The sequence below is a fragment of the Notothenia coriiceps genome, unplaced genomic scaffold, assembly GCF_000735185.1.
Source record: "Notothenia coriiceps isolate Sejong01 unplaced genomic scaffold, NC01 NC01_scaffold00000339, whole genome shotgun sequence".
NCBI lineage: Eukaryota > Metazoa > Chordata > Actinopteri > Perciformes > Nototheniidae > Notothenia > Notothenia coriiceps.
Window position 1 is genome coordinate 10677108 of NW_011333040.1, and position 23712 is coordinate 10700819.

The following is a 23712-nucleotide window of genomic DNA, read 5'->3' on the forward strand; positions in this document are numbered from 1 at the left end:
TGTGTGTGTGTGTGTGTGTGTGTGTGTGTGTGTGTGTGTGTGTGTGTGTGTACCTTCTTCTCCGTGAACGAGGACAGGACGTGTGTGTACATGTCTGATTGGTCGATGACCGCCTGCGTTCTGACTGGACGTTTCTGAGCGGCGCTGCCTCGACTCGGACCGGACTCCATCGCCTTAAACACAGAAAATAAACACACACCAATCTTAAATTACAGAAAACAATACATACTTAGTTTGAAGAACTAAACAGTCTTTTTGAAGCTGTCTCCCTCACCACGGTGTAGCTCTGCTCCGCCTCCAGGTATTCTTTGTACACCTGGTTCAGTTTGTCGAAGACGGTCGCCACCACGGGAAGACTTCCCTTCTCCCCTCCTTCCAGAACTGGGAATAAAGCAGAACATTAACATTTCATTCAACATGTAGCTTAAATGCACCAATGGCTGTTGCTCCTTTTTAATTGTCGATAGAAGCAACCGTGTTGCTTGGAGACTTTAACAGAGCAGATCATCTGCATTTTCTATAAATTGGTCACATATTAAATAATAAAATGAAGACAAGAAACATTTTTCTTTTTGTTTATTTTCCCAGATAATTCATTTGCAACCTACAAAATATACTTTCTATCAATTTCATATAATTAACATATTAGAAAATATATAAATGAAGATATTTAAATGTATAATTAATTATTAAATCTCATAAACATAGTAATGAAAACCACAATTTTACTTGTATAACTTCACTTGTAGAATGTCCTTTTGCCTTCATAAATAATAAGATACCTATGACTTTATTTGATGGGTAAATTACATTTTTTAGAGACGCACATTTCTTAGGACGTGTATTTATAGAACATGCAGCCATATTTACTCTGGGAGCAGACGGACAGGATGACCATCTTGCAGTCTCTCCTCCTCAGCAGGAAGTCCATCAGCTTCCCTTTGTCCTGCAGCAGGTTCACTGTGGGGGGGAGCTTCACCTGCAGGTACCACAGGTAACCTGAGAAACACACACATATTAAGATATCCGTTATTATTATGTCTATAGATGTTGATAAAAAGGGCCGTCATGACAAAATATTTTGTTTTCACTTCTGTTACACACTCCTGCTGCGCCTTTGTCATAAATCAGTGTATCCTGTTATTTTACTAAGTACTAACTAAGAGATTACAAAAGTGAAATATAACCAGAATGAAAGTCCGCTGAGTGTGTGTGTGTGTTTCTCACCTTCACTGGCGCTGATGATGATGTCGGGTTGGAAGACGCTCCAGGAGGAAGAGTCTGAGCGACGGTTAAAGATAAAGTCAAAAGTACATTTGAGTCGTTGAGTAGAAGTATAAATGATCACTTCATGGAAATATCCAAAGTAAAGTGCAAAGACCTCAAAATGTGTACTTAAGTCAATACAGTACGTACTTTCATTTCATCACACATTTTAAACTCCTGCTGGACTAAAGCAAAAACTAGAACTTGGTTTAAATAAATACAAATCTAAACACAGACACTTTCAAGAATAATCTTCCTGCGCAAATGTCAGTAATAGAGATATTATATCATAGTAAGAAGAATATCCTGCAGACATACTTGCAATTTGTGGATGTATTAGAGTTGATGTACTAGTACTTCAAACGTGTACTTAAGTAGTACTTGAGTAAATGTACTTGTAGTAAAGGATACAGAGCTGACATGGTACTGGAGGCTGAGAAGGAACAACTGCAGGACCTGCAGAGAGACAGAAAATCAAATAAGACACACCATCAATGTGTGTGTTAGAGGTGTGTGTGTGTGTGTGTGTGTGTGTGTGTGTGTATGTATGTGTATGTGTGTGTGTGTGTGTGTGTGTGTGTGTGTGTGTGTGTGTGTGTGTGTGTGTGTGTGTGTGTGTGTGTGTGTGTGTGTGTGTGTGTGTGTGTGTGTGTGTGTACCTGTCAAGGGAATCCTGTAGGGGTGTATGGAGCGGGCAGGCAGCACAGGCTGATGTGTGTTCACCGTGCAGTCAGGCTCCTTCAGCTTGATGTCAAAGATCAGAGACGTCTGAAACACAAACACAATATAAACGTATCATTTAAAGATGACACTGGAGTGCAGTAGTGGTGTTCATGTACTTCCACCATAGAAACATTTAAAAAATGAATATAGGTAAATCAATGAAATGTACTAAACCTGTGAGCTCTGGTGATGAACGACCACCAGATTGTCCACGATGTTCAGAGCGAACTTCCCCGTCGTGTTGAGCCGCAGAACGTGAGTCTTCTTACACGTACCCTCCCTGAAAACACACATTAAGATAAACACATATGTTTAACGAGTACTAGAGATGCAGTATTTCAATAACCTGCGGATTCTAACTTCCCTTCGTACCTTTGTTAGTCATAAATAAATACATGTATGTGTACCTTGGTAGGTAATAGAGCACCACCTCTGCACAGGGACTGTTGGCTGTTCTGGAGTGATGCTTCAGATACATCACAAACAACTGGCCATATCTACACAGAGAGAATACTCATGAATATAATCAATATTAAAGAAAGAGACCACAAAAGAGCATTGAGACATTTTGGAGAGAAAGATTTAGAAGAAAAAAAAGGAAGACACTCATCATCACTCGTGTTGCAATACATTTCAAATATAAATAAAGGAAATTCAGAACAAAATAAGAAAAAGAATCACTTCAATATTGTAATACAAAAATAAAAAGAGAGAATGGATATTACAGTAGATCGAGGGTTAACTCACATGGATGCCATGGCGATGTCTCTCTCCGACAGAATCAGTTTTGAAGGTTTGGGGACGACCGGCAACTCGATCTCAAACTTTGACATCTTGGACATCGTCCCGTTCTGAAAGAATAATATATAAAAACCAAATGATTTAATAATAAGTAAATAAAAACTGTTGCTGCATCTATGCGGTGTTAGAAGAGTTCGGAAAAATGTGCTCCCGATCACAATAAGAGTAATGCACACACTGCAAGCACAAAGTGTCTCAAAATATCTTTAACTGGCCGACATCCATCAATAATTTAAAGATAACGTTTTGAACACATGTTAAACTGAGAAACGTATACATTAAGCATTCATCCTCTAACAATCTGCGCTCAATTATTATTTTTTATTCATAGTCAAATGAGTTATTTCTTCATACATTGCTTATATTTTCTCACATTGACATTTTTTGTTTGCTAAAAATCAACCTTTGCCTGTCTGACTCTGCAGATTAGAACCTTAAAGATTATTATTTAGAAAACGCTATTTGTTATATATTTTTTTTTGTGTACGTTCCTGTGAAGTTGTGTATCACAGGTACTTCAATTTAAAATAAAGGATGTTAAAGTCAACACAGAGTTGTTGGCCAGCCTTCAACTTTTACATTTTTTTCTCAAATGTCCTGATATAAATAATCCACTTCTTTGGAAGAGTACAAATATTGTGTCTGTACATGTATCTTAATTAAAACAACAATCAAAGAATAGAGTGTGTTCCTGACCCTGAAGGCGAAGGGCTGCAGCACGTTGCCCTGCACCGTGGTGGACAGCAGGATGACGGCGGTCTCCGGACAGTACTGGTACCAGTTCACATTGATGCTCTGACTCTTCAGAAGCTTCAGGCTGCGCTTATCAGGAAACACCTGCAGCAACGCACAGAATAGAAAGGAAACTCACTCAGTCAGGAGACACACACTTTCACTTTAATGTGTTTTCAGATCAAATGATTGTGTCGTCCTGATCGTGCAAATTAAAATAGTCTGTATTCAAGAAAACAGATTATTCAAATATTAACTAAGCAGTAACCAAACATAACAAAAAGTTCAATGAAGTGGGAAATTGCTTGTGTTGTACCTGTAAAAACTCTTATTCCTTTGATCTGTGATGAAAGACTGGAGTCTTCGTTCCAGTTGATCCAGTCATGAATACCCAGAACACTTGCATTTTTGTGTGGCTGAATGGACCATAAAATCAAACAAAAAATTGATTATTTACATCACAAAACAAATTAACAGTCATTTGAGCTGCTCTCTTATGTTGTTGTTATCAGCCGTTATTACTGTTCCAGATCTCATTCTTGATTTCTTATCTGAATAATGAGAAAGTTTTGAGAAATAGTAAGCCCTGATGATTCAAATGAATAGAGATATGAGTCAGTTAAAACTTACTTTGCATTCCTTGTTGTGAACTTCGTTTTCTGTTTGTTGTGTAGATAGNCAGATAAAACTTACTTTGCATTCCTGTGTGAACTCTGTGTGAGGATAGTCAGGAATGAAGTTGATGAAATCCTGCAGACAACAAAGAATCAATACTTTGAGTTTCTCTCCAGATTAAAGTTGTAAACATTCCTTAGCTCCATTATTCAAATCAATCCTTTGAAATCAGAATCAGGTTTTTTGCCAAGTAGGTTTACACATACAGCAAATGTGCTTTGGTGTATACATAAACAATGAGAGGAATTCATTTGAAAGTAGCAACTTTGCTGATCAAATATTAAGAAAACCTTTCCTTGATTCAACGTTTGTTTTAAAATAATTCAAATGACTACAAATGATTAATATGTGGATTATTTTTAGTCAACTTCTAACCAGGAGGATTTCATGTCATGTTCTGCTAAACTCACCACAGATTTTGAAGTCCTCTGAACTGCCAAGATTTTATTTCCAATGGAGAACTTTATACACTTAACTTCTCCTTTATCATCCATTCTGTGGAGGCAAACACGTTACACCATCAATGCATTTGACTCATTTCTAATGTCACAAATGAGGTGAATACAAAAATAAAGAGTTAATATAAATTAAGTGGACATTCTTTGTTCTTAGGTGCAATGTAACACAATATAATAATCCGATTAATAAATCCCTTAAAATATTCCTACAGACTGATTTACCTGAAGGCAACACTGCACTTGTCTTCCGGGCCTTTGACCACCACCCCCGTGGCTCCACCTGAACGCACCGCGAACACCTGCAGCCAGAAAGAAATAATCAGAAAAACGAGTGCAATCAAATCTGACTTCTTTGCAGATTTTCAGATTTAAAATGAAGTACTTTCACTTGTTATAGAGTTATTCGAAATTGTTGTATTAAATGCAACATTTGGGGCTTTTGGAATTATTAGTTTTTTCTATCATTTTAGTGTGTTAATTATTTTTAGTTTTATATTATTTGGTTGGATGAGATGGACTGATGTTGGTCAAAACAAGCGAGTGGAAATAATGTAAAATTAGCAAGAGGACATTTATAGCAATTGGCAAGGAGGTCACATCAGCCGCCATTAATTTTGTTTCTATATAATTGATTTAATCAGACCGAAACATTTGAAAGGAAACTCATGATGCTGACCCTATTTAAAAAATATATATTATCTTGAATAACATTAAACTGTAACATTAAACAGCTGTGGCAAAAATAAAATAATATGACATGCTATAATAACTAGAAACTAAAAGGAACCGATGCAATAGGAGTACTTTTATATTGATACGCTAGGTACATTCATTTAGCAAGCAATATGTTTTACTTTTACCTCAATACATTTTCCTTGTAGTACTTTGACCTGTAGTAGGGTATTTTCCAAACTGTGGTAATATAACTATTTCTCCAGATTTCAGATGTCAAATTTCTTGTACCTATTAACTTAGCTGCCAAATAATGTATTTAAAATAAATGCATGTGTCATCAACCAGCAAACTGTACAGAAAGTAAACTATAACTCAAATGATTAAATGCTGTTAATAAAAGGGTTAAGAATGTTTTCTAAACTAACAAACTGTCAGTTAGTTAGCCGTCGATGTTTACTAGCTTCTGACCTGCTTGTTAGCTTCGTCGAAAAAGACGTTGTTGACGCTGGAGGCATGTTCAAACTGCACCGGGTTCTCACACAGCTCCAGGTAATGTTCCTCGCTCATCTTCACGCTTTGTTTTTTTATTATATAATTAGAATTACTATCGTTTTATACTTAATTCAGAGTGCAGACATTCTGAGAAGCAGAAGAGGAAGAGTTCCCTTCAACCGGCGGCCATGACACTTCCGGTTTCCGCCTTCGTCCTTCAGAATATAGCGGAGAGTAATTTAGACCTTTCAACAGCGGTGGAAGAAGTTCATTTTGTACTTAAAACATTTGCAAATACCACACTGTGACAATGCTATATTTCAATAAAGGGTTTGGTATTCAAAATGTCAAAGTACAATCCTTTGAAAGGATTGTATTTTGTTATCTTATTTTGTTTGGGCAACTGCATAATTTGGATAGATTATGCTTTTAGTGTGAAGGAGACAGGTCGGAAGTCTCCTTGTTTTTGCAGCTGGGAGTCATGTGACAATCTGACAATCATGTGCTTAACAGAGAAACACACTTCTCTCTCAAACCTTTGAGTGCTTAACAGATAGTATATAACGATATTTTGTTAATTTATCAATAAATCAAAAGACAACAAAAACGTTTTCATTTTCACTTTTTAATGTTACTATTAGGTCTGCTTAAAGTTACATAGCAAATTCATTACCTATCCATTAAGGTGATCTGATTTACTGAATCTCCATCACTGCAAACTAAATATTCTACATTTACTGACATCACACTGATTTAATTTGCATGCATTTGTTCTCATGAGCTTTGATTTCAGGCGCCACAAAAACATTTAATAAGACGTTGTCTTATATCATGATCAATATAACATCGATATATTGCCCCGCCCTACACATTATCTCTACAAACTCAGAATTTAAAATGAACCTCTACGAGTTATCCAGCCGGATAGATGAGGTCTTATTTTATTTTGACTGTGATTCTTACAAACACAGATGACGTCCCCTCCTCTCAGGATTTCAACCTCCAACACGGTGAAGCTCCTCTTGCAGCCAGCAGGAGGCGCTGCGTCCTGCTGTATAAAGGAAGCAGTTGGTGAAGGGTGGCTTGTTGGAGACGGGGAGGCACCCAGACCTCCAAATGGGGGAGGGCACCTCCATTATCTCCTCTTTTTAGAGCATTTTCATCACGTTGGGATCGTGAAGAGAGAGCCGCGGGGCGTTAGTCATCAGAATCTGGTATTAAAGGAGGACCGCCGTCCTCTGAGGTCACATGAAACGTTTTCTTTCCCCGGCGCTGCACGTGGTCCTCGTTACGCTTCTCATAGGCCATGATCTGTCAGAGAGAGAGAGCATTAAACTCCAATTTAAAATAGTTTCCTTTTAAAAAAATCTTCAATTCCAATCTGTATGAGGAAAGTGTGAGTGAAGACCAACGTTGTTTTAAGATATTGTTGGAAACTTTCTATTTGCAAAATGAATGATGCCCAGGAAAGAGAATATCAGTAGATGATGGAGCAGTGGACCAAATAAAGTTATACTACAATGGCCCTAATACAACGTAGCAGATAACTGCATTTAACACATTTGAAGTATTAATTCAGTTTTCTTAAGTTTTTCTCTTAAGGTTAAGTCTCCTTCTGTAAACTTCCAAAACCTGCAGCAGAGACACATTCCACAGAATTTTTGTTTACAATTTTATTTATAAATTATATACAATGATTCCCACATGCCTCTTTAAATTGTTTTTATTGATGTATGTGTGTGTTACCTCAGAAATGAACTCGGCCTCGGCCTCGTCCTCGTCCGGGGGGATGGGAATGTTCATTCCACTCACAGCGTTGAAAAGTTCGTACACAGTCATCGCCTCGCTCACACCTCTCTTCTGGAAGAACTGAGGCAGAAAACACAAGAGATTAATTCACATGAAGAACTTTGATCAGAAATATTTTTTAAAAGAAGCTGCTTTTGGAAGGAAACCTCACAGTGGAAACGTTCCTGCAGTCTCTGAAGAGGAACTCCAGAGCGTGAGGATGACGAGGCTCGATGGACTGACTGACATCTATCAGCCACACCTACAAAAAAGAAATACAATTAAAAGGGAGAAAACAGGAAGATGCAAAGAAGGACGATTTATGGGACATTAAAGAAAAGATGTGGTTACCTTTCCTTCGTGCCACAGCATGTTGTATTCACTGAGATCAGCATGAACCAGATTACACTCCTGATACATCTGCTGCATCATCTGCAAAAACATCAAGACAAATAAGGTTAAAAGGTAGATTTTAATATATTATTATTCAGTCCCAAAATAACAACATAATAACTACAGTCTTAGTTGTGTGTTTTGAAGACATGTAGCTATTATTCCCATGGAGGATTAATGCACTTATTGTTGGCTTTCTTATGTAATTATTATTTCAATTGTCTGATAATATCTGCTCATTTATAAATTTATAAAACCTTATTACAGTTGGGTATTTTATTTGATTTACTTCCCATATTATTTGTAAATGTGTTTTGAAAAGTGTATTATTGTCTATTTGGTTTTTGAAATATATGTAATTGTCTGATTTAATTTGTCAAGTTTCAACCACAAAGCAAAACTCTATGTAAGCTGCTATATTTTCAATATATTTATTATTAAGCACAATAATAAAGGTTATTGATTGACTACCTATATGACTTTTATCATTATTATTATTATTTTGTATCCTATTTATTGCTGTATACATAAAACATGTACACATTCTATAAAGTTCCCTTAAAAGTCATTATTTTACACTGAATTCATTTTGTTTACATGTCTGACAGTTCAGTTGCACTGTAAGTAAACTAGCAGTAAAGTTCACTTCCTGCTGTCCTGGTACTCACATGTAGGACCTGGTAGAAGGCGCTCTTCATCTCCTCTGAACCCAACTTGGCGTCCTTCAGTTTGGGAGCAGGAATGTGATCCTTCCCGATGAAGGACATCACCAGGATGTGCTTCTTCAGCAGCACCACCTCGGGACAGGGGATCTCCGCCTTCCTCATCCTGAACACATCAAGAAAATAATAGAGAATGAAAAAAATGCATGTCTGGAGGAATTATTAGGGAATTATGCTAATAATAATACATATTCAAGTATTTTCTAGGGAAATAAATAAATATGACAAAAACAATGAAACTAAACCAACTTATGTCACATTTGATCAATGTATTAACACCACTCTTAATAAAAAAGACATGTGTGCATTTATTTAAGAGGGGAAAACAAACACCAAAAAAGGGAAAAGTTGTTGTTGGCACCTGGTTGTAATACAGTGGAATAACCCTTTAGATACATAAATAAAAGTCCTAATAGGATGAGGGGGTGTACCTGGTCAGGTTGTGCATCTCCTTCTCGGCCCAGAGCCGGATGACCTTTCTTGGGTTCAGTTTGCTGAAGCGGTCGATGAAGCGGTAGTCGTCTTTGATGTAACGGTCTCTGTTCTTAAACTCGTTCAGCGTCGTCTTGAAGACCTTCAGCACGACCTCACTGGGAACAGGCTGCTCCTCCAGACTACAAAACACACAGAGGCAAAATGTTTGGGTTAATGATATAAAAAAGAAAAGGGAAACATCAGCTCCCTAAATGTCTGAGGTGAAGTGATTACGCTGCTTGCTCTCTGCTCCTGTGCTTTTTGCAACATGTAATATGGTCGATCACAAGAGAATTGCACGAACAACTGAATAAACTTGGAGTGAAATTATAAGTATTTTCTGAGAAATGTTGTTGTCTGAATATTCTCTACAGGGCCCAATGTAGAGGAATCTTTCAAACATATACGTATAAATGCTCATTGGTCTTTTTCCTGACATCCACCCACCTCCCTCCGTCAGCGTGGAACACCACCGACTCCTTCCCGGTGCTGATGCAGCCGTTAATGTTCTCCAGCACGCCAGCGTTCACCATCTTGTACATCAGCAGGCGAGTGCGGGGGTCCACCGCTTGTTCCTGAGGAGAGACAGTTTTAATATGACGTAGAGCAACTCTCTCTATTGTTATTAATAAAGTGTTTTTGCACGTACAGAGGTGGAGTGCTCCTTCTTCTCGTGCAGCCGGGCGCTGCGTCTCTGCTCGTTGTAGCAGTGCTGCTTCAGGGAGTTGTACACCTGGTTGGATAACTTCAGGTCCATCCCCAAACCGTCTCCAATGTGCACCCCAGGAGCAAACTGCAGCAGGAGGAGAGGAAGTCGTTCTTACATTGGGTTTAACATAGTCCAAAAGTACATAAGAAACTCAACCTGCACATTTCTCCAAACGACATTAAATGCCCAGAAAAGGAAATGTTCAGTCATCCTCAAAACTCTGTGAGCAAAATACAAATCCACAAGCGAAGAATTCAAATACCTGAGGTATAGAAAATGTACAAATGCCTGTCAATTACATGAAATCATTGTACTGTGTTTCTTATAGTTTATTGAGTGTTTGCAGTTTATTTTTATACATGCAAAATGTTCTTTGGATTAGTTTTTTTCTGTGGAAGGTGTTGCACATTTAAACATGGATTGTCAATCTGTTCACACAACATTGTAGAGGGCTTATCTTAACTGAACCAAAAGGAAAGTAAATATTAAAAATGATTTGTCAATAATCCTCAACATGAAGAAGATACGTTTTTAACAGAGCTAAAGTATTCTCTGTTGGGGCGCTAGTGGAGCCTCGCAGATGGGGGTGCTGCAGCCCCCTCTCCCCGCGTCCATATGTCTCGCAGACCCCACGCCGCAAGCAGGAAATAAACCCAGCTCACACTGTCCGCTCCTCACAGCAGCAAACCGCGCAACGTCCCACCAACACGGCACCCAGACCCCACGTAGCATTCTCATCTGTTTGTCATTACTGGTGTCATTTTCTGGTTGCTAACAAACGCCATTGTAACACATAATCACTGATGTTCCGCTGTAACGGTGGTGGACTCATCAGAACAGAGTGGGCGAGCTGACCAATCAGAGCACACTGGGCTCATAGGGGGGGGCAGGAGCACCAAGGCGTGAATACACATACTATACAGAGATGCTGTATGAGAAACCAATGTGAGTTTGGAAAATTGCACAATGTAAATCTATTCTAGTAGACCTCAACAATGGAATTATGATCAGTAGAAATGTAATAGTAAATCAAAAACGTTGCGTGTCCTACATTGTCCATGCGCGCGGTGTTCTTGCGTCCGCAGGTCTCTGCATCGTGTTTGGTGGTGATGTTCTTTCCTTTCCCAGAGAAGCCTCTCCTGGGTGTAGTCTGAGGTTTATCTGATAAGAACGCAGAAACACACTCTGCTTTAATACATGCACCTCCCCTAATGGTACTGCCAGGTGTTTCTGTTATTTTGTCCACCCCCTGCAGGAGTCTTACCAGCTTTGTAAGGGTCGTGTTTCGTGTCCTGCCAGTCCACCTCGTCCTCGGAGCTGTCGCTGTCCTCGTAGGGATGAACCATACGGTAGTTCTCAAAGGAGATGGACACTGAACAACAAATCCAAACCGTCAGCTTTACATACTTTACAGGACATTTGACCATATCCATATTTAGAAATATTTCCTCCCTATAAAAGTGGGGATATAACAGGCCAAAACATTCAGGACATTGAGTTACAGTGGAGGTTTTTTTATTAGTATGGTATGAGTACTTTTCCTAAATACACTTAATATCACACACTTACAAACAATAATAATAATAATCCCATTTAAGTAAGAACCTTTGCTGTCTCCGTTGAATCTCTTCTCCTCACGGCGCAGCTGATCATCAAACTCGCGGTCGAACTGCAGCTGCAGCATCTTGGCGAGCACCTGGTCGGAAGTCGTTTCCGAAACTTCGTCAGACAGAAGCAGATCTGCAGCCGGACTGAAACACAGAGAGAGAGGGAATAAATCGTGAACAGAAGACCGTCAAATCATTTGAGTTTTTTTGTTCTTAGTATTCAATCTTCAACAAAAAATATATATAAATTAGAGAAGTGGCTAATTGTGATCAATCACAGATTGATATTGAGATTTATCGTGATTAATCATCAGATTATTATTGTGATTAACGCAATAGTTTTTAAATGATTGACAGCACTAATACTTACGTTTCCACATACAAAAGTTTTCAAAACATGTCTTTATTTGCTCTTAGCATTATACACACATTCAGATTGTGAACACAGGTGAGTCACACAGGTGAGGACCTACTCAGTGAGGGTGGGGAAGACGTTGTCCTCCTCCGTCAGCTGATTGGCCAGCTGTTCGCTCATCACATCTGTCAGAGAGCAGGCGGGGGCCGCAGGGGCCACGTGCCCCCACGGGCTCTGGATAAAACACAAAGAGAACACATATTATAACACTTAGGAACACACACTCACACCAAAACACTTTTACACTGATGATGAGCTGCGAAACAAGAGCAAAAGCCAGTAAATGAGCTACACCTGGCTGAAATGGTTGTAAGTTTCATAAATGATACATGTAAATATAAATCTGATCCATTTTTCTGTATGTAAAATCTATAAATAAAGTCTGTATGAAAAACTGTACAAGCTTGGTGTTCACATGGAAAGATGAGGACAAAAGCTAAAGATGTTTATTTGCAATTCATAAGATAAAACAGTAAACAAATAAATAAAGGTGACCTGGCTGCAGATATTAAAGCACCTTTGGACTTTATTTGTGAATGAGGCAGTCACCAGTGTGATGAACACACAGGGAGAGTCATAATGAAATTATTCATACAGTGTAAGGTCAACACAGGATCCAGAAGTGAAGCAGAGACATGTTCAGACATGTCTGAGCTCAGTCCACAACCACCGTCCTGATGGGTTTTTAGGGCCGAAACTGTTCTTATTTATATAATTAAGATATCAAATTAGGGTTTATTTAATTTATTTATAATCTGCCATTTAAATTTCATTTTTCAATCATTTATTTGAACCGGGACAATGCACATTGATGAACATTTTAAACAAAATAATGCTTTCAAATGTAAATGAGCCGGATTTTAGCTATGTAAACATTTATAAAAAAAACACATACTTTTAAAAGACTTAAAATTGTCAAAACTCAAGAAATTGTGTTTTTCAAGGATGGTGGCATGAGTAAGGCTTTCTGTCAAAACCTTGATAGCTCTCTTGTACAGCTGTTCTATCTGTTCAGGTTTGTGGCTCAAGCAAACGACCTGTTTGTCAAACAGTATTCAATGTGGGATAGAATCATACAGTGGAGGTATGACTTTGCAGCATTGACAGTTAAGAAAGGTCTAATTTGTTTAACATTTTGCAAGTTGAATTTAATGGTATTTGATACTTTCTTGTTATGTTTCTTAAAAGTCAAGTTGAGACTAGTTCTATTTCTGCTCCGTTTAAAAACACATTGGATCCTTCGATGTTGACTGGTCGTTTACTGAACATCATGCATACTGTTTTTGTTTTTTTTACATTTAACTGTAAGCAAATGTTGTTCAGCCAGTGTTGAACCTTGTCCAAAGCATTTGAGAAAGGATGTGATTATTTTTCCCGTGTACAAAGATGACCGCATCATTGGCATACATTTGCACATTCAACCCAGGACATACATTAGGCAAGTCATTCATGTACAGAGAAAACAGTAATGGTCCAAGAATGGAACCTTTGGCTCCGTTGACCAAAACACACTGTTTTCTGTTCGAATGTATCGAAACTGCCGAAAAATTGAAATGAGTCAGCTTTGCAAGGAGCACTTGGTGGTCAACAGTGTCAAAGGTCTCTGTTCCACCATGTCTCTTATATCCGATTACATTATAACAAAATTGAACATGGACATAGTATTAAACAGTAGGTCGGTGAAAACATTTGTAACCAATTGAATCTAACGAAAATAAATATTTCATACATCGTATTGTTTGTATACGTGATTCAAGGGCATTTCATGTTTATATGTGGAGGCACATTTTAGGATTTCTCAGTGAGATATGTTATGTCCTTTCCTTTTAGAATCAGCTATAGTGTCTTACTAGCATCTGAGTTTATTTTGGAGCGAAACTTATGCCAACATATCTCTAATCATGGCACACACAGTGACCAGAACCCTGGCAGCTGCGGACTAATGTGCCCACTCACAGTGAGCTAAATTCGGCCTTTTAGGGAGGCGACTTTCAAAGAGGCCATGTTATAAAACAGCTAAGCAGAAGCTAAAGCTAGCAGGCTAGGTAGCTCACCGACATAGCTTCGTGGATTTGAACACAATTGAAGGTATTACACGCAATCAAATGATACAAAAGCTTACCTTTGGCGTTACTACTCCTATTTGATCCATGATTAAAACAACTTCGATTAGTCGTTGTTTTACTTGAAGATTGAATGGTGGCTAGCTACTGAGCTAATGTTAGCACACTCCGGTTGGGGCAGATCTGGAGACGAAAGGGTCCTGAAAAGAGGCTTCAACAACGTTCCGCGATGTGACAACTACACACAACAATTTTATGAACTTAACTTCAGTGATTGTAAGAAGATAATGTTCGAGGTTTTTCTTTCAAATAAGTTAACAAACAGTGTAAACGAGGTAGATACGACTCTGTTTGGAGTTTCCGAGCTGAGTGGACCCTAGAACAACAGGAATACGTCAATAGGCCGGAAGTCTACCGCCCGGCTTCACAACATAATAAATAAAATAAAAACAACAAAGCAACAAAAAGGCCGGTTGTCATGTGTTATAAAAATGTGATTTGAAATATCATGAAAAAAATCAATAAAGTTAATCAAGAGTATGTGATATAAAGACATAGTATTCGGTGAAATGTAGCAATATAATATAACATAACATATGGAAACAAATGATTGAACGGAATGGTATGTCAAATATAAAACTATGAGTATAACATGTCATATTATAGAAATATGATAAATACAATAATATACAACATTTCCTTTGGACATTTACATTCTTACAAGGATCAATACATCTTATTAGTGAGAATAATTATTAATACAGAATGATTTCAAATGTTTTAATTTACAGTTCATATCCTTATCCATGTATTATAAAATAAAGTCGGTAAAATCGATGAAGTAAGCATATACTTATAATATTTATATAATAAATGTGTACAATTTGAATCAAAATAGTGTTTAATTAAAATAATAATATTGTTTGGCAGATTTTTCCCATGCATATCAATTTGCGCATACACGTGTGCTCGCACCAGCTGCTTCGTACGCGCAATCAATCTACAATCTGTCCAGGGTTCCTCATGAACGCGCGTGGCCGTCAGCCGCTGTCATGCAGGAGGTAGGTAGGTCAAACCAAACAGGAAACGAGAAGAGGGTGGCTTCAAAATAAAAGCCTCGAATTTGTTGCCATTTGTTATTTGGATTTTTTTATTTGTATGCAATTTTTTCCTGGTAAATGTTTATGTATGTCGTTTGTTTCTTTAGTGCCTAATATATATATATTATCTGCTTACTAGAGTCTTTTTTTGTACTCAACAATTTAGGTTTGTTGTTGTTGTATTGTATGAAAGTCTTTACATACAAAGTATTTGACTGATGTTTTGGTCCAAAGCAATCTATTAAGTAAGAGAAAGAGAAAAACAAGCACTAAAAAAGTAAATAATCATAATTAGTATAACTAAAAATACTATAAGAAATATGAAATAAAGTAATGTAAAATATATCTTGATTTAAAACGCTGTACGGTATTTGTTATACAAATATTCGCATAAGTTTATAAAGTAAATTGTAAAGAATATGTGCAAGTCAAATATACGCTATAATAAATACATTTTATAATATAAATCAAATGTACTTCATAAACAATGAATATATGAAAGAACTCCTTCAAACTAGACCCTTAAAATACGTTTCAGGTCTTTATTTAAGATGTATGATGAGAACAGTAAATGTATGTGGTAGGTTTAATCTGTGAGCAAATTTTCTTTTGAAAGTGCTGACCGGAAGCCTTGCTCTTTATTTTGAAAAGCTTGACGGTTCGGGAGCATCCTGACGTCTTCTCGGAGCACAAAGTAAAAACGCATCTCATCAGAGAGATGCTGCTACAAAGCCTGCACGGATTATACAAGGACGGTCTTTAAACACATCTGACGCCTTCAGGGAAGCTTTTATATTAATTGTATTATTTTTAATTTTTGACGGCAATCTGTTATTTTGTCCGCGGGATGCCGATGGCCACCAGCAGCATCAGCACCAGCAGCACCGGAGGGCCGTGGATTCAACCAGCACACCTAGCAGGTCGCTCCTCTCTCACTGATGTATTGCTGTTCTATTAAATATATAATTCAAATACAACAAACTGCATGCAGAAGAGCTTAAATGGCTCACTCCTGGGGGATTTTCTTATTTTGGATCCTTTAGAGGACATTTAGCGAGGATACACGCGCACCTTCATATCATGAGGGTGACTTTTATCATTACATTGACTGGGGAAATGAATATACAATTATTCACATTAAATTCAAACATTTACCTTCAATATAATGTACAATAAGAGCCACATCCGGGCATTTCAGTGTTTTATGTTTGATCTCAAGGATGGAAATGTAAAACAGAGCCCTGTGGGACCTTGAAGTGTATCAGTTTTTTTCATTATCTGTCTCTGTGGACAGATTGGACGACATCTGACACAATTAATGTGCAGGCAGATGGGGATGAGTTGGGGGGGGTGGGGTGGGGTGGGGGCAGAAAGAGCAGGGAGGGGGGGTCATCTGAGATAAAGATAACATTTATTGATCCCTATGAGAAACAGCAGCAGCAGTGCAAGAACAGATGATATTTATAAATATAATTAAATAAAGTCTATATAAAGAGCATGTACCATTTTAAAATACAGCATCATTTACTATGTTATTTTGTTACAAAGTGTATTGTATGGAGTACTAAAGCTGCCCTTATAGTAAAATAAAATAAGAAAGAAACATTTATTAAATTATTAAATATACACGGATATAATAAATACAAATGAATGTATGTCAAACTGTTCTTTTAAATTATAAAAAAGGCATTCATTTTTTACAATGTCAGCTTTAGCTCTATAGCATATAGAGGACAAAAAGTAAGAAAAGTAAATGCAATAAAAAAATAGTCTGCATTGGGTCCTAAGACATTTTTTCTAGAATCCTCCTGACATTTTTAGGAACAATTTAGTAATTAATTTAGCATGATTATCCTCAACAGATGTAATGAAAACAAAATAGTTGCAGGCTTATATTCTGAAAATCATCATCCCGGTTTTTAAATTCCTAAACTCTACAATAAACTACAAATAAACCCCTGAAGAAATTGAATAATCAAAGATAGGTGTGATATTTATACTTACCTATACTGTCTCCTCTCACCTGCAGGCTGAGACCTTGCTCCCTTGCCTGACCTTTGACCCCTGCAGAAAAACGACAGACTGATCACCATGATGCAGCAGAGAGCTGACTTATAAGAAACCTGAAATACAAGCAGAAAGATGACAGAGAGCCGGAGGAGGAGGGAGCTGAAAGACATTAAACGAGAGGAAAAGTAGGACAAAATAAAAAAGGATGTGAATGTCGCACCGACACTGACCTGTTTCTTCATCAAACCACCTGCAACAAGCTTCAACAAAAACCAAAACACTTTCATCTTCCTGCAGAAATGTGAGAGGAAGACAGCAGCGCGATTGTTTCTTACCGACAAAATCTGTAAATGTGGAGTTTAAAATCAGAGACAGCAATTAAGATTGTGTTACAACGACAACCAAATCAACAAGATTGTAAAACAAACTGTCCGGAGAATTGTCGGCATAAAACTGTAATTTGTGCGGAGACTTAACTTTCACGATGACGCACCTCCACGCCGGCCTGAGCCCAGAGACCACGGAGAAAGCTCGTTTGGAGCTGAATGAAAACCCAGACACTCTGCATCAGGACATCCAGCAGGTACTTCAAATATTATGTTGGTCTTAACCAACGATATGTCCAGCTCAAACAGGGAGAGCAACATACATTGTTAAAAATACTGAAAAAAAACATTATATTGTTTTTATGTTGCTGTTCATGGAGGACTAAAACTTCAATTATAATGAATAAATGTTAGCAATTGGGGTTTTTATTACTGCATTTCCTTCTTTATTATTTTATTTATTTATGTATCAGTATGGCAGCTTCAGCCCTCCATATCTTCCAAGTAAAAAAGTGTTTTATAGTAGTGCAAATTCCTCATTTAATTAAATTACAAAAAGCAATTGACATGCTGTAAAGCTTCAGGATCTAATTTGAGCTAAATATGTCCACAAATATTGGTTAATATTTGGTTTAGATTATGATGAATTATTTACTTTTAAAACCTCTTACTGCTCATCCTTATTTTCCTCCTGTGAATGCGTTTCTTCTCGAGGTGCGGGACATGATCGTGACGCGGCCGGACATCGGCTTCCTGCGGACGGACGACGACTTCATCCTACGCTTCCTGCGAGCGAGGAAGTTCAACCAGACGGAAACCTTCCGGCTGCTGGCCCAGTACTTTCAGTTCAGACAGCAGAACCTCGACATGTTCCAGAGCTTCAAGGTACCACCTTTCTCTGGGTGTTACCTTTAGATATCTGGTTTCAAACCCTGGAAGTACAAGAAATCCTAATCAACACTGTATTCGAGAGTTCATTTGCAAAAACAGAAGAGCTATTCTTACAATGGTTGATTAATATTCCCTTGATTATAATAATAACAACTAAAATATTAATAATCTTGTTTGACCAAAATCAATAACGCTTTTTTGTCAGTATTCAAAATTAAAGTCCAATCCTGTCAGGTGGACGACCCCGGGATAAAGCGCGCTCTGATGGACGGCTTCCCAGGTGTGCTGGAGACTCCGGACCAACACGGCCGCAAAATCCTTATCCTGTTTGCCTCCAACTGGGACCAGAGCAGGTAACACACACACACACACACACACACACACACACACACACACACACACACACACACACACACACACACACACACACTCTCTCTTTGTTTCCTCTGGTCCTTTCTTCTCCTTTCTTGTGTCCTTTCTCCTTCTTTTTCATCTCCTCATCTCGACTTCCTCCTCTTCTTGGTTCCTTTCGTCTTATCTCCTCTTCTTGTCTCTCCCTCTTTCTTTTCTGTTTTTCGTTCCTCTCCTTGTCTCTTCTCCTTGTGTCCTCTCCTCTCATGTTTCTATCCTTGTGTCATGGTGTCTTGTTATCCTCGTCTCCTCACCTCCTTGTCTCCTCTCCTCAGGACAGTTTTCCGGCCCGTTTTGGAGGGATCCACTTTGTGAATCAGCCGTGGTATATTCACGCCATGTACACCATCATCAAGCCTTTCCTCAAGGACAAGACCAGGAAAAGGGTAACAAAATGTGTCCCGTATCCAAGTCTTATTATCTTTCTTCTGCTATTTCTTTTTCATCTTGTCTCTCCAATTGTCTTCCATTTCCTCTATTTCATTTTCACCTTTTTCTCCTCCTCTTCTTTGTTCTTATTTAATTAACAGATTTTGGTCTTTTATCTCCTTCGATTACAACACCCACCTCCCTTGTTTTTATTTCTCGTAATCTCCTCTTATCTCCTTGCTTGCTATCCTTGTCCCTTCTCCTTGTTTCCTGTCCTCTATATGCTTGCTTTCCTTGTTCCCACGCTCCCTTTTCTTGTCTTCTCCTCATTTCCTTTACTCCTGATCTCTGTCTATTCTCTCTTCTCCTGTACTGGCTTCCTCCCTTTCACTCCTCTTCTTATTTCCTCTTCTTGTTTCCTCTCCTGTCTACTTATCTCCTCTCGTTGCTTCCCATCCTCACCTTAATTCCTATCCTTGCATCCTCTCCTCTATATGCTTGTTTCCTCTCGTTTCCACTCCTTTCTTCTCCTTGATTTCCTCTTCTCCTGATCTCCTGTCCTCCCTCACCATGCGTCCTACCCTCTCTCCTCAGATCTTCCTCCACGGGAACAACCTGAACTCGTTGCATGTCCTCTTGCAGCCGGAGTGTCTCCCCTCAGAGTTTGGGGGGACTCTCCCTCCCTACGACATGGGGATCTGGGCGAGGACGCTGCTGGGACCCGACTACAGCGACGAGACGGAGTACACACTGACCTACGACGCTCTGCATGTGAGGGAGAGCTGCGGGGGAGATAAGGAGCTGATGAAGAGGTGAGGGGGGGGGAGACAGGTACACTTTAAAGAGATGGGAGGGGGGAGACAGGTTACACAGAGAAGAGGTAAGGGGGAGACAAAGACCACCTCCTTCTCCTCCTATCTGAGTATCAGATTCATTTCTTCTCTGGGTTTCAGGTCTCAGTCGGTGGTGGAGCCAGGAACTCTCCGACAAACGGACAGAGAGACCAGCACGCCGCTCCTCGCCCTGGACTGAACACAACACAACACAACACAACACACACACACACACAGCAACAGACACCCACTTTTTAGAAACACTGCTGTGTATCAAGCTGGTGGCGTCCTTTAGCAACATGAACTCTGCCAATGAATTTCCCACACACACACACACACACACACACACTCTGTCTCTGAGCCGCATAATGCCTCCCAGCTGAGCCTCTCTGCAAACAGCAGCATCTGTCAACAACAACAAACACACACTCTGAAGTGTGTGTGTGTGTGTGTGTGTGTGTGTGTGTGTGTGTGTGTGTGTGTGTGTGTGTGTGTGTGTGTGTGTGTGTGTTGTTTGAATTCAGTCATTCTGTCAGAAACAAGGGGGAATGTATGAGGAACATTTCATCTGTTTCTGAGGCTGAAACTCTATTTAAACCTCAGAGGAAATCGCTGACAAAGTATAAAATCATATCCATAAAAATTATGAAACATTCAAAGCGAGTTCCACCAAAAGAAATACATGTTTTAATTCAGAAGTGAAGACAATGCTTGTTGGTGAAACTCAGCCTTAAATGTTTGGAAGAGCATTTATCTTTTGCTTTCCGATCTTAAATCTACAGTTCAGGTAACTGACAGGGCGGCTCTAACTTCTTTATCTACTTGCTGGAGTATTTCCTCAAAATATTAATCAAATACTTTGTATTTTTCTGACATTTATGTCCCGATAATCTGAAGGAGAAAGACATTCATTAAAACCAGGAGGACGAATAAGAAACCTCACTTTGGTAGAATAATTCTCACCTTTTTTCTTTCTTGTAAAAACCACAAAATCACAGGCACTTTGCACACGTTTTTCTAAATGAAAGCACTGCACATGTTGCCACCAATTGCTAAACACTATAACGGGATCACATGCATGAAAACGTCAAAACAAATATTCTACCAGAGTGAAATGTTTCTTTCAGATAAAGTATTGTGCTGTGAAGAAACCATAGGATGCCAAATCATCACCTTTACCCTCGACTGAAGTGTAGGGAAAGATTGTTTTTATTGAATCTAACTTATTAATATTATGAAGATTGTATATTATTGTTATAAGTATTATCACACTGCAAAAAGACTGACGCTCTTGGCCTGTTTTACCCTGAGATATTTTAAGTGTAATTATCATCATGCGCTGTTTCATGTACTTGTAAAGAAAGGTTAAGTAGCAGGTTGATCATTTCACCAAATATCTTGAGGAGTATTTGTAAATTATAGAGGCCAGTGTGTCATGATTTTTTGCAGTTTGACTCATCATCAGGGCTACACTGATCTCCACTCGACTGTAATGTAATGTATTTCCTTTCAATGAATGTATAGAAGTAAACATTTACACCAACGGGAATGTGCTGTGATTCATTTAGGCATGGGGCTCTTATTTTGTAAGGGAACATTCAAAAGCAACACGTGTCATGAAAATCCAAAGAAACACACACTTTTGTTTAGTGGTTTTTATTTTTTATATAAATATAAATCATCTTTGACAACATCTTGTGTTTTCTGTGCAAACGGGATGAAAAAGTGAAACTGATGAACTGAAAGAAAATGCACTGTGGTAGAAATTAAGGCTTTTTTTTTTAATCTTAAATGGGTGTGAGACATTTTAAGGTGAAATGAAAATATTATTTTTATATTATACAATATAATCTAAACCTTTTTTTCGTGGCAAGATATTCTGATGGTTTATTAGTGACACCAAAATATGTAGCCTGTATATATTCTGAGAAAGAAACTTTGGGATTTAAGTAGTTCATTTATAGCATTTTTTGGGATATTCCAAGAGTGGTCAATTCACGAAATAACTCCCAAAGTAACAAAAGAAAACATGAATATTTCCCAAGATTATAGTGGTTGGTTTACAAAAATGCCGTGAGAAGGAGTCCCTTATTCTCAGAAAATTGAGCATTATTTTCATGCAAATTTAACATAATTTTCTACTAAATGTTATACTTTTTAATCTCAGAGAATATACAAAAAGTATTTCCTTTGAGCCTTTGAGTTTTTTTAACTGCCAGAGTTTTTTGCGTAATTTCAGATTTTAATTTCAGATAATAAAACAATTCTTTTTTAATTGTAGAAGACAAAATAATTTTCTAGCAGGTTTATACATTTTTTCGGTGATTCACTAATTTAATGTAAAGGAGTTATCCTCTCATTAATGTAACACTTTAATCTTGGAATGTACATACAATGGCTCTTATATTCTGTTGTATGAAACACCAGAGAACTGTGTTTGTTTCCTGACTAAGAAACATGTCTATGTTTGTGAAAGAAAATGGCTCCGCAGATGACGTCCATTTCCCCCCACAGAAATATTCCAGATCCAGTAAGAAGACTTTAAATCCATCACATGAATAACCCGATCCAAACAGGGTTACTCTGGGCTAGAAGGCGTACCGTATTATGTGTTTTTTCTGTGAAAGGTTGTAAAGTCAGTTACTTTTCAACTCCATCCTTCAGTCTGATGCTTCGGTCCTTCCTCAGACTATTTTAGTAGTTTATCCACACAAAAAAAAAGTTTAAAAAACGTCCGCATTCCGTCGTGATTCTCCTCAAAGTTTGTATCAGTTTATCCACAGGAGGAGAAGAATCCGATGAGTGTGTGAAACTCTTACCAGGGGTGTGTACGCGTGTTTAAATGGGGCTGAGGGTCTGCCGCTGCTGCGCCGTCAGCTCGGGGTGCCACACGTCCACGATGAAGATCAGCCGGTAGCTGTCGGCGTCCTGCCAGACCTCGTGCTCGAAGGAGTCGTCAAAGATCAGGACTTTGCCCTCCTCCCACTCCCTGAAGCACAGGAAGAAGAAACCAGAAGTTAGCGAGGTTAAAACGATCCGTTAACATCGATCCGTTTACATCGATCCGTTTACATCGATCCGTTTACATCGATTTGTTTGTTTCTCAAACAAACATCTGTACAGGGAGATCATTTATTTTCAGAGAATATTCAAAAAATATGTTCTTGTAGATATACTATTTTAATATCAGAGACTTTGATATTTTGGAGTTTTTCTCCAAGTTAATTGTTAAATTAGATATATAATCTGAGAGAATACCAGATTTATTTTCTTGTAAATTTATGATTTAAATGTTTGATAATGAGAGATGAGAAGTTACAGATGTTTTGAAAAATGATAAGGGAATCTCCCTTGTTAAAAACTCCCTTCAATGTCTGAAAGGGAGTAGAAGGAAGTGACGTCCTCCTCCTTTCTCAAATATTTTATAAATAACCTAAAGCACCTCGCCTTAATGAGATGCAGTTTATTTCAATATTTTTACACGCATGCTTTTTTTCTTTTGAATTCAATTTTATGGAGATGAGGGGAAATAGGGAAGAAGGTGATGGAGGAGGAAGTAGCAGAACCTGGTGATGTCGGTGCAGCGGATCCTGCAGCCCTGTTTGGGGATGACGAGGCCGAGGTGCATCCTCAGTCTGCAGTTAGTGGGGCCGGTGTGGGGCCACACATGAGTCCCTGGCTGCATCACAGAGAACTTAATCTGCACACACACACACACACACACACACACACACACACACACACACACACACACACACACACACACACACACACACACA

At 38.4% G+C, this 23712-nt stretch overlaps 4 protein-coding genes across 4 annotated transcripts in view; 1 reads left to right on the forward strand and 3 right to left on the reverse strand.

Annotated features, from left to right (window-relative positions):
* Nucleotides 1-6009, reverse strand: part of rmc1 (regulator of MON1-CCZ1) — a 9709-nt gene extending 3700 nt beyond the window's left edge. Inside the window, exons 1-15 of the mRNA XM_010771119.1 lie at nt 5799-6009; nt 4878-4954; nt 4608-4692; nt 4216-4272; nt 3849-3938; nt 3487-3627; nt 2737-2840; nt 2397-2486; nt 2164-2269; nt 1926-2034; nt 1678-1722; nt 1228-1281; nt 871-999; nt 275-381; nt 54-173 (exon numbers count right to left, since the gene is read on the reverse strand). Coding sequence (XP_010769421.1) covers nt 54-173; nt 275-381; nt 871-999; nt 1228-1281; nt 1678-1722; nt 1926-2034; nt 2164-2269; nt 2397-2486; nt 2737-2840; nt 3487-3627; nt 3849-3938; nt 4216-4272; nt 4608-4692; nt 4878-4954; nt 5799-5897 — 1413 coding nt within the window. The 5' untranslated portion in view covers nt 5898-6009. The remainder of the gene's footprint in view (nt 1-53; nt 174-274; nt 382-870; nt 1000-1227; nt 1282-1677; nt 1723-1925; nt 2035-2163; nt 2270-2396; nt 2487-2736; nt 2841-3486; nt 3628-3848; nt 3939-4215; nt 4273-4607; nt 4693-4877; nt 4955-5798) is intronic.
* Nucleotides 6010-6427: 418 nt separating this feature from the next.
* On the reverse strand, nt 6428-14387 carry riok3 (RIO kinase 3 (yeast)). Its single transcript, XM_010771130.1, has 13 exons — nt 14053-14387; nt 11989-12104; nt 11514-11659; nt 11173-11280; nt 10960-11069; nt 9849-9992; nt 9647-9774; nt 9157-9339; nt 8672-8831; nt 7962-8042; nt 7783-7872; nt 7569-7691; nt 6428-7133 (listed from the first exon to the last, which is right to left on the reverse strand). Exons 1-13 carry the CDS (start codon nt 14080-14082, stop codon nt 7020-7022), a joined length of 1533 nt encoding a protein of 510 aa, XP_010769432.1. The 5' UTR covers nt 14083-14387; the 3' UTR covers nt 6428-7019.
* Nucleotides 14388-15757: 1370 nt separating this feature from the next.
* On the forward strand, nt 15758-21477 carry clvs2 (clavesin 2). Its single transcript, XM_010771143.1, has 7 exons — nt 15758-16013; nt 17123-17686; nt 18144-18314; nt 18555-18676; nt 18895-19117; nt 19695-19912; nt 20054-21477. Exons 2-7 carry the CDS (start codon nt 17588-17590, stop codon nt 20130-20132), a joined length of 912 nt encoding a protein of 303 aa, XP_010769445.1. The 5' UTR covers nt 15758-16013; nt 17123-17587; the 3' UTR covers nt 20133-21477.
* Nucleotides 21478-22347: 870 nt separating this feature from the next.
* Nucleotides 22348-23631, reverse strand: LOC104945471 (aspartyl/asparaginyl beta-hydroxylase-like). Its single transcript, XM_010771155.1, has 2 exons — nt 23500-23631; nt 22348-22922 (listed from the first exon to the last, which is right to left on the reverse strand). The coding sequence occupies exons 1-2, from the start codon at nt 23616-23618 to the stop codon at nt 22772-22774; spliced, it is 270 nt and encodes an 89-aa protein (XP_010769457.1). The 5' UTR covers nt 23619-23631; the 3' UTR covers nt 22348-22771.
* Between the last annotated feature and the right edge of the window lie 81 nt (nt 23632-23712).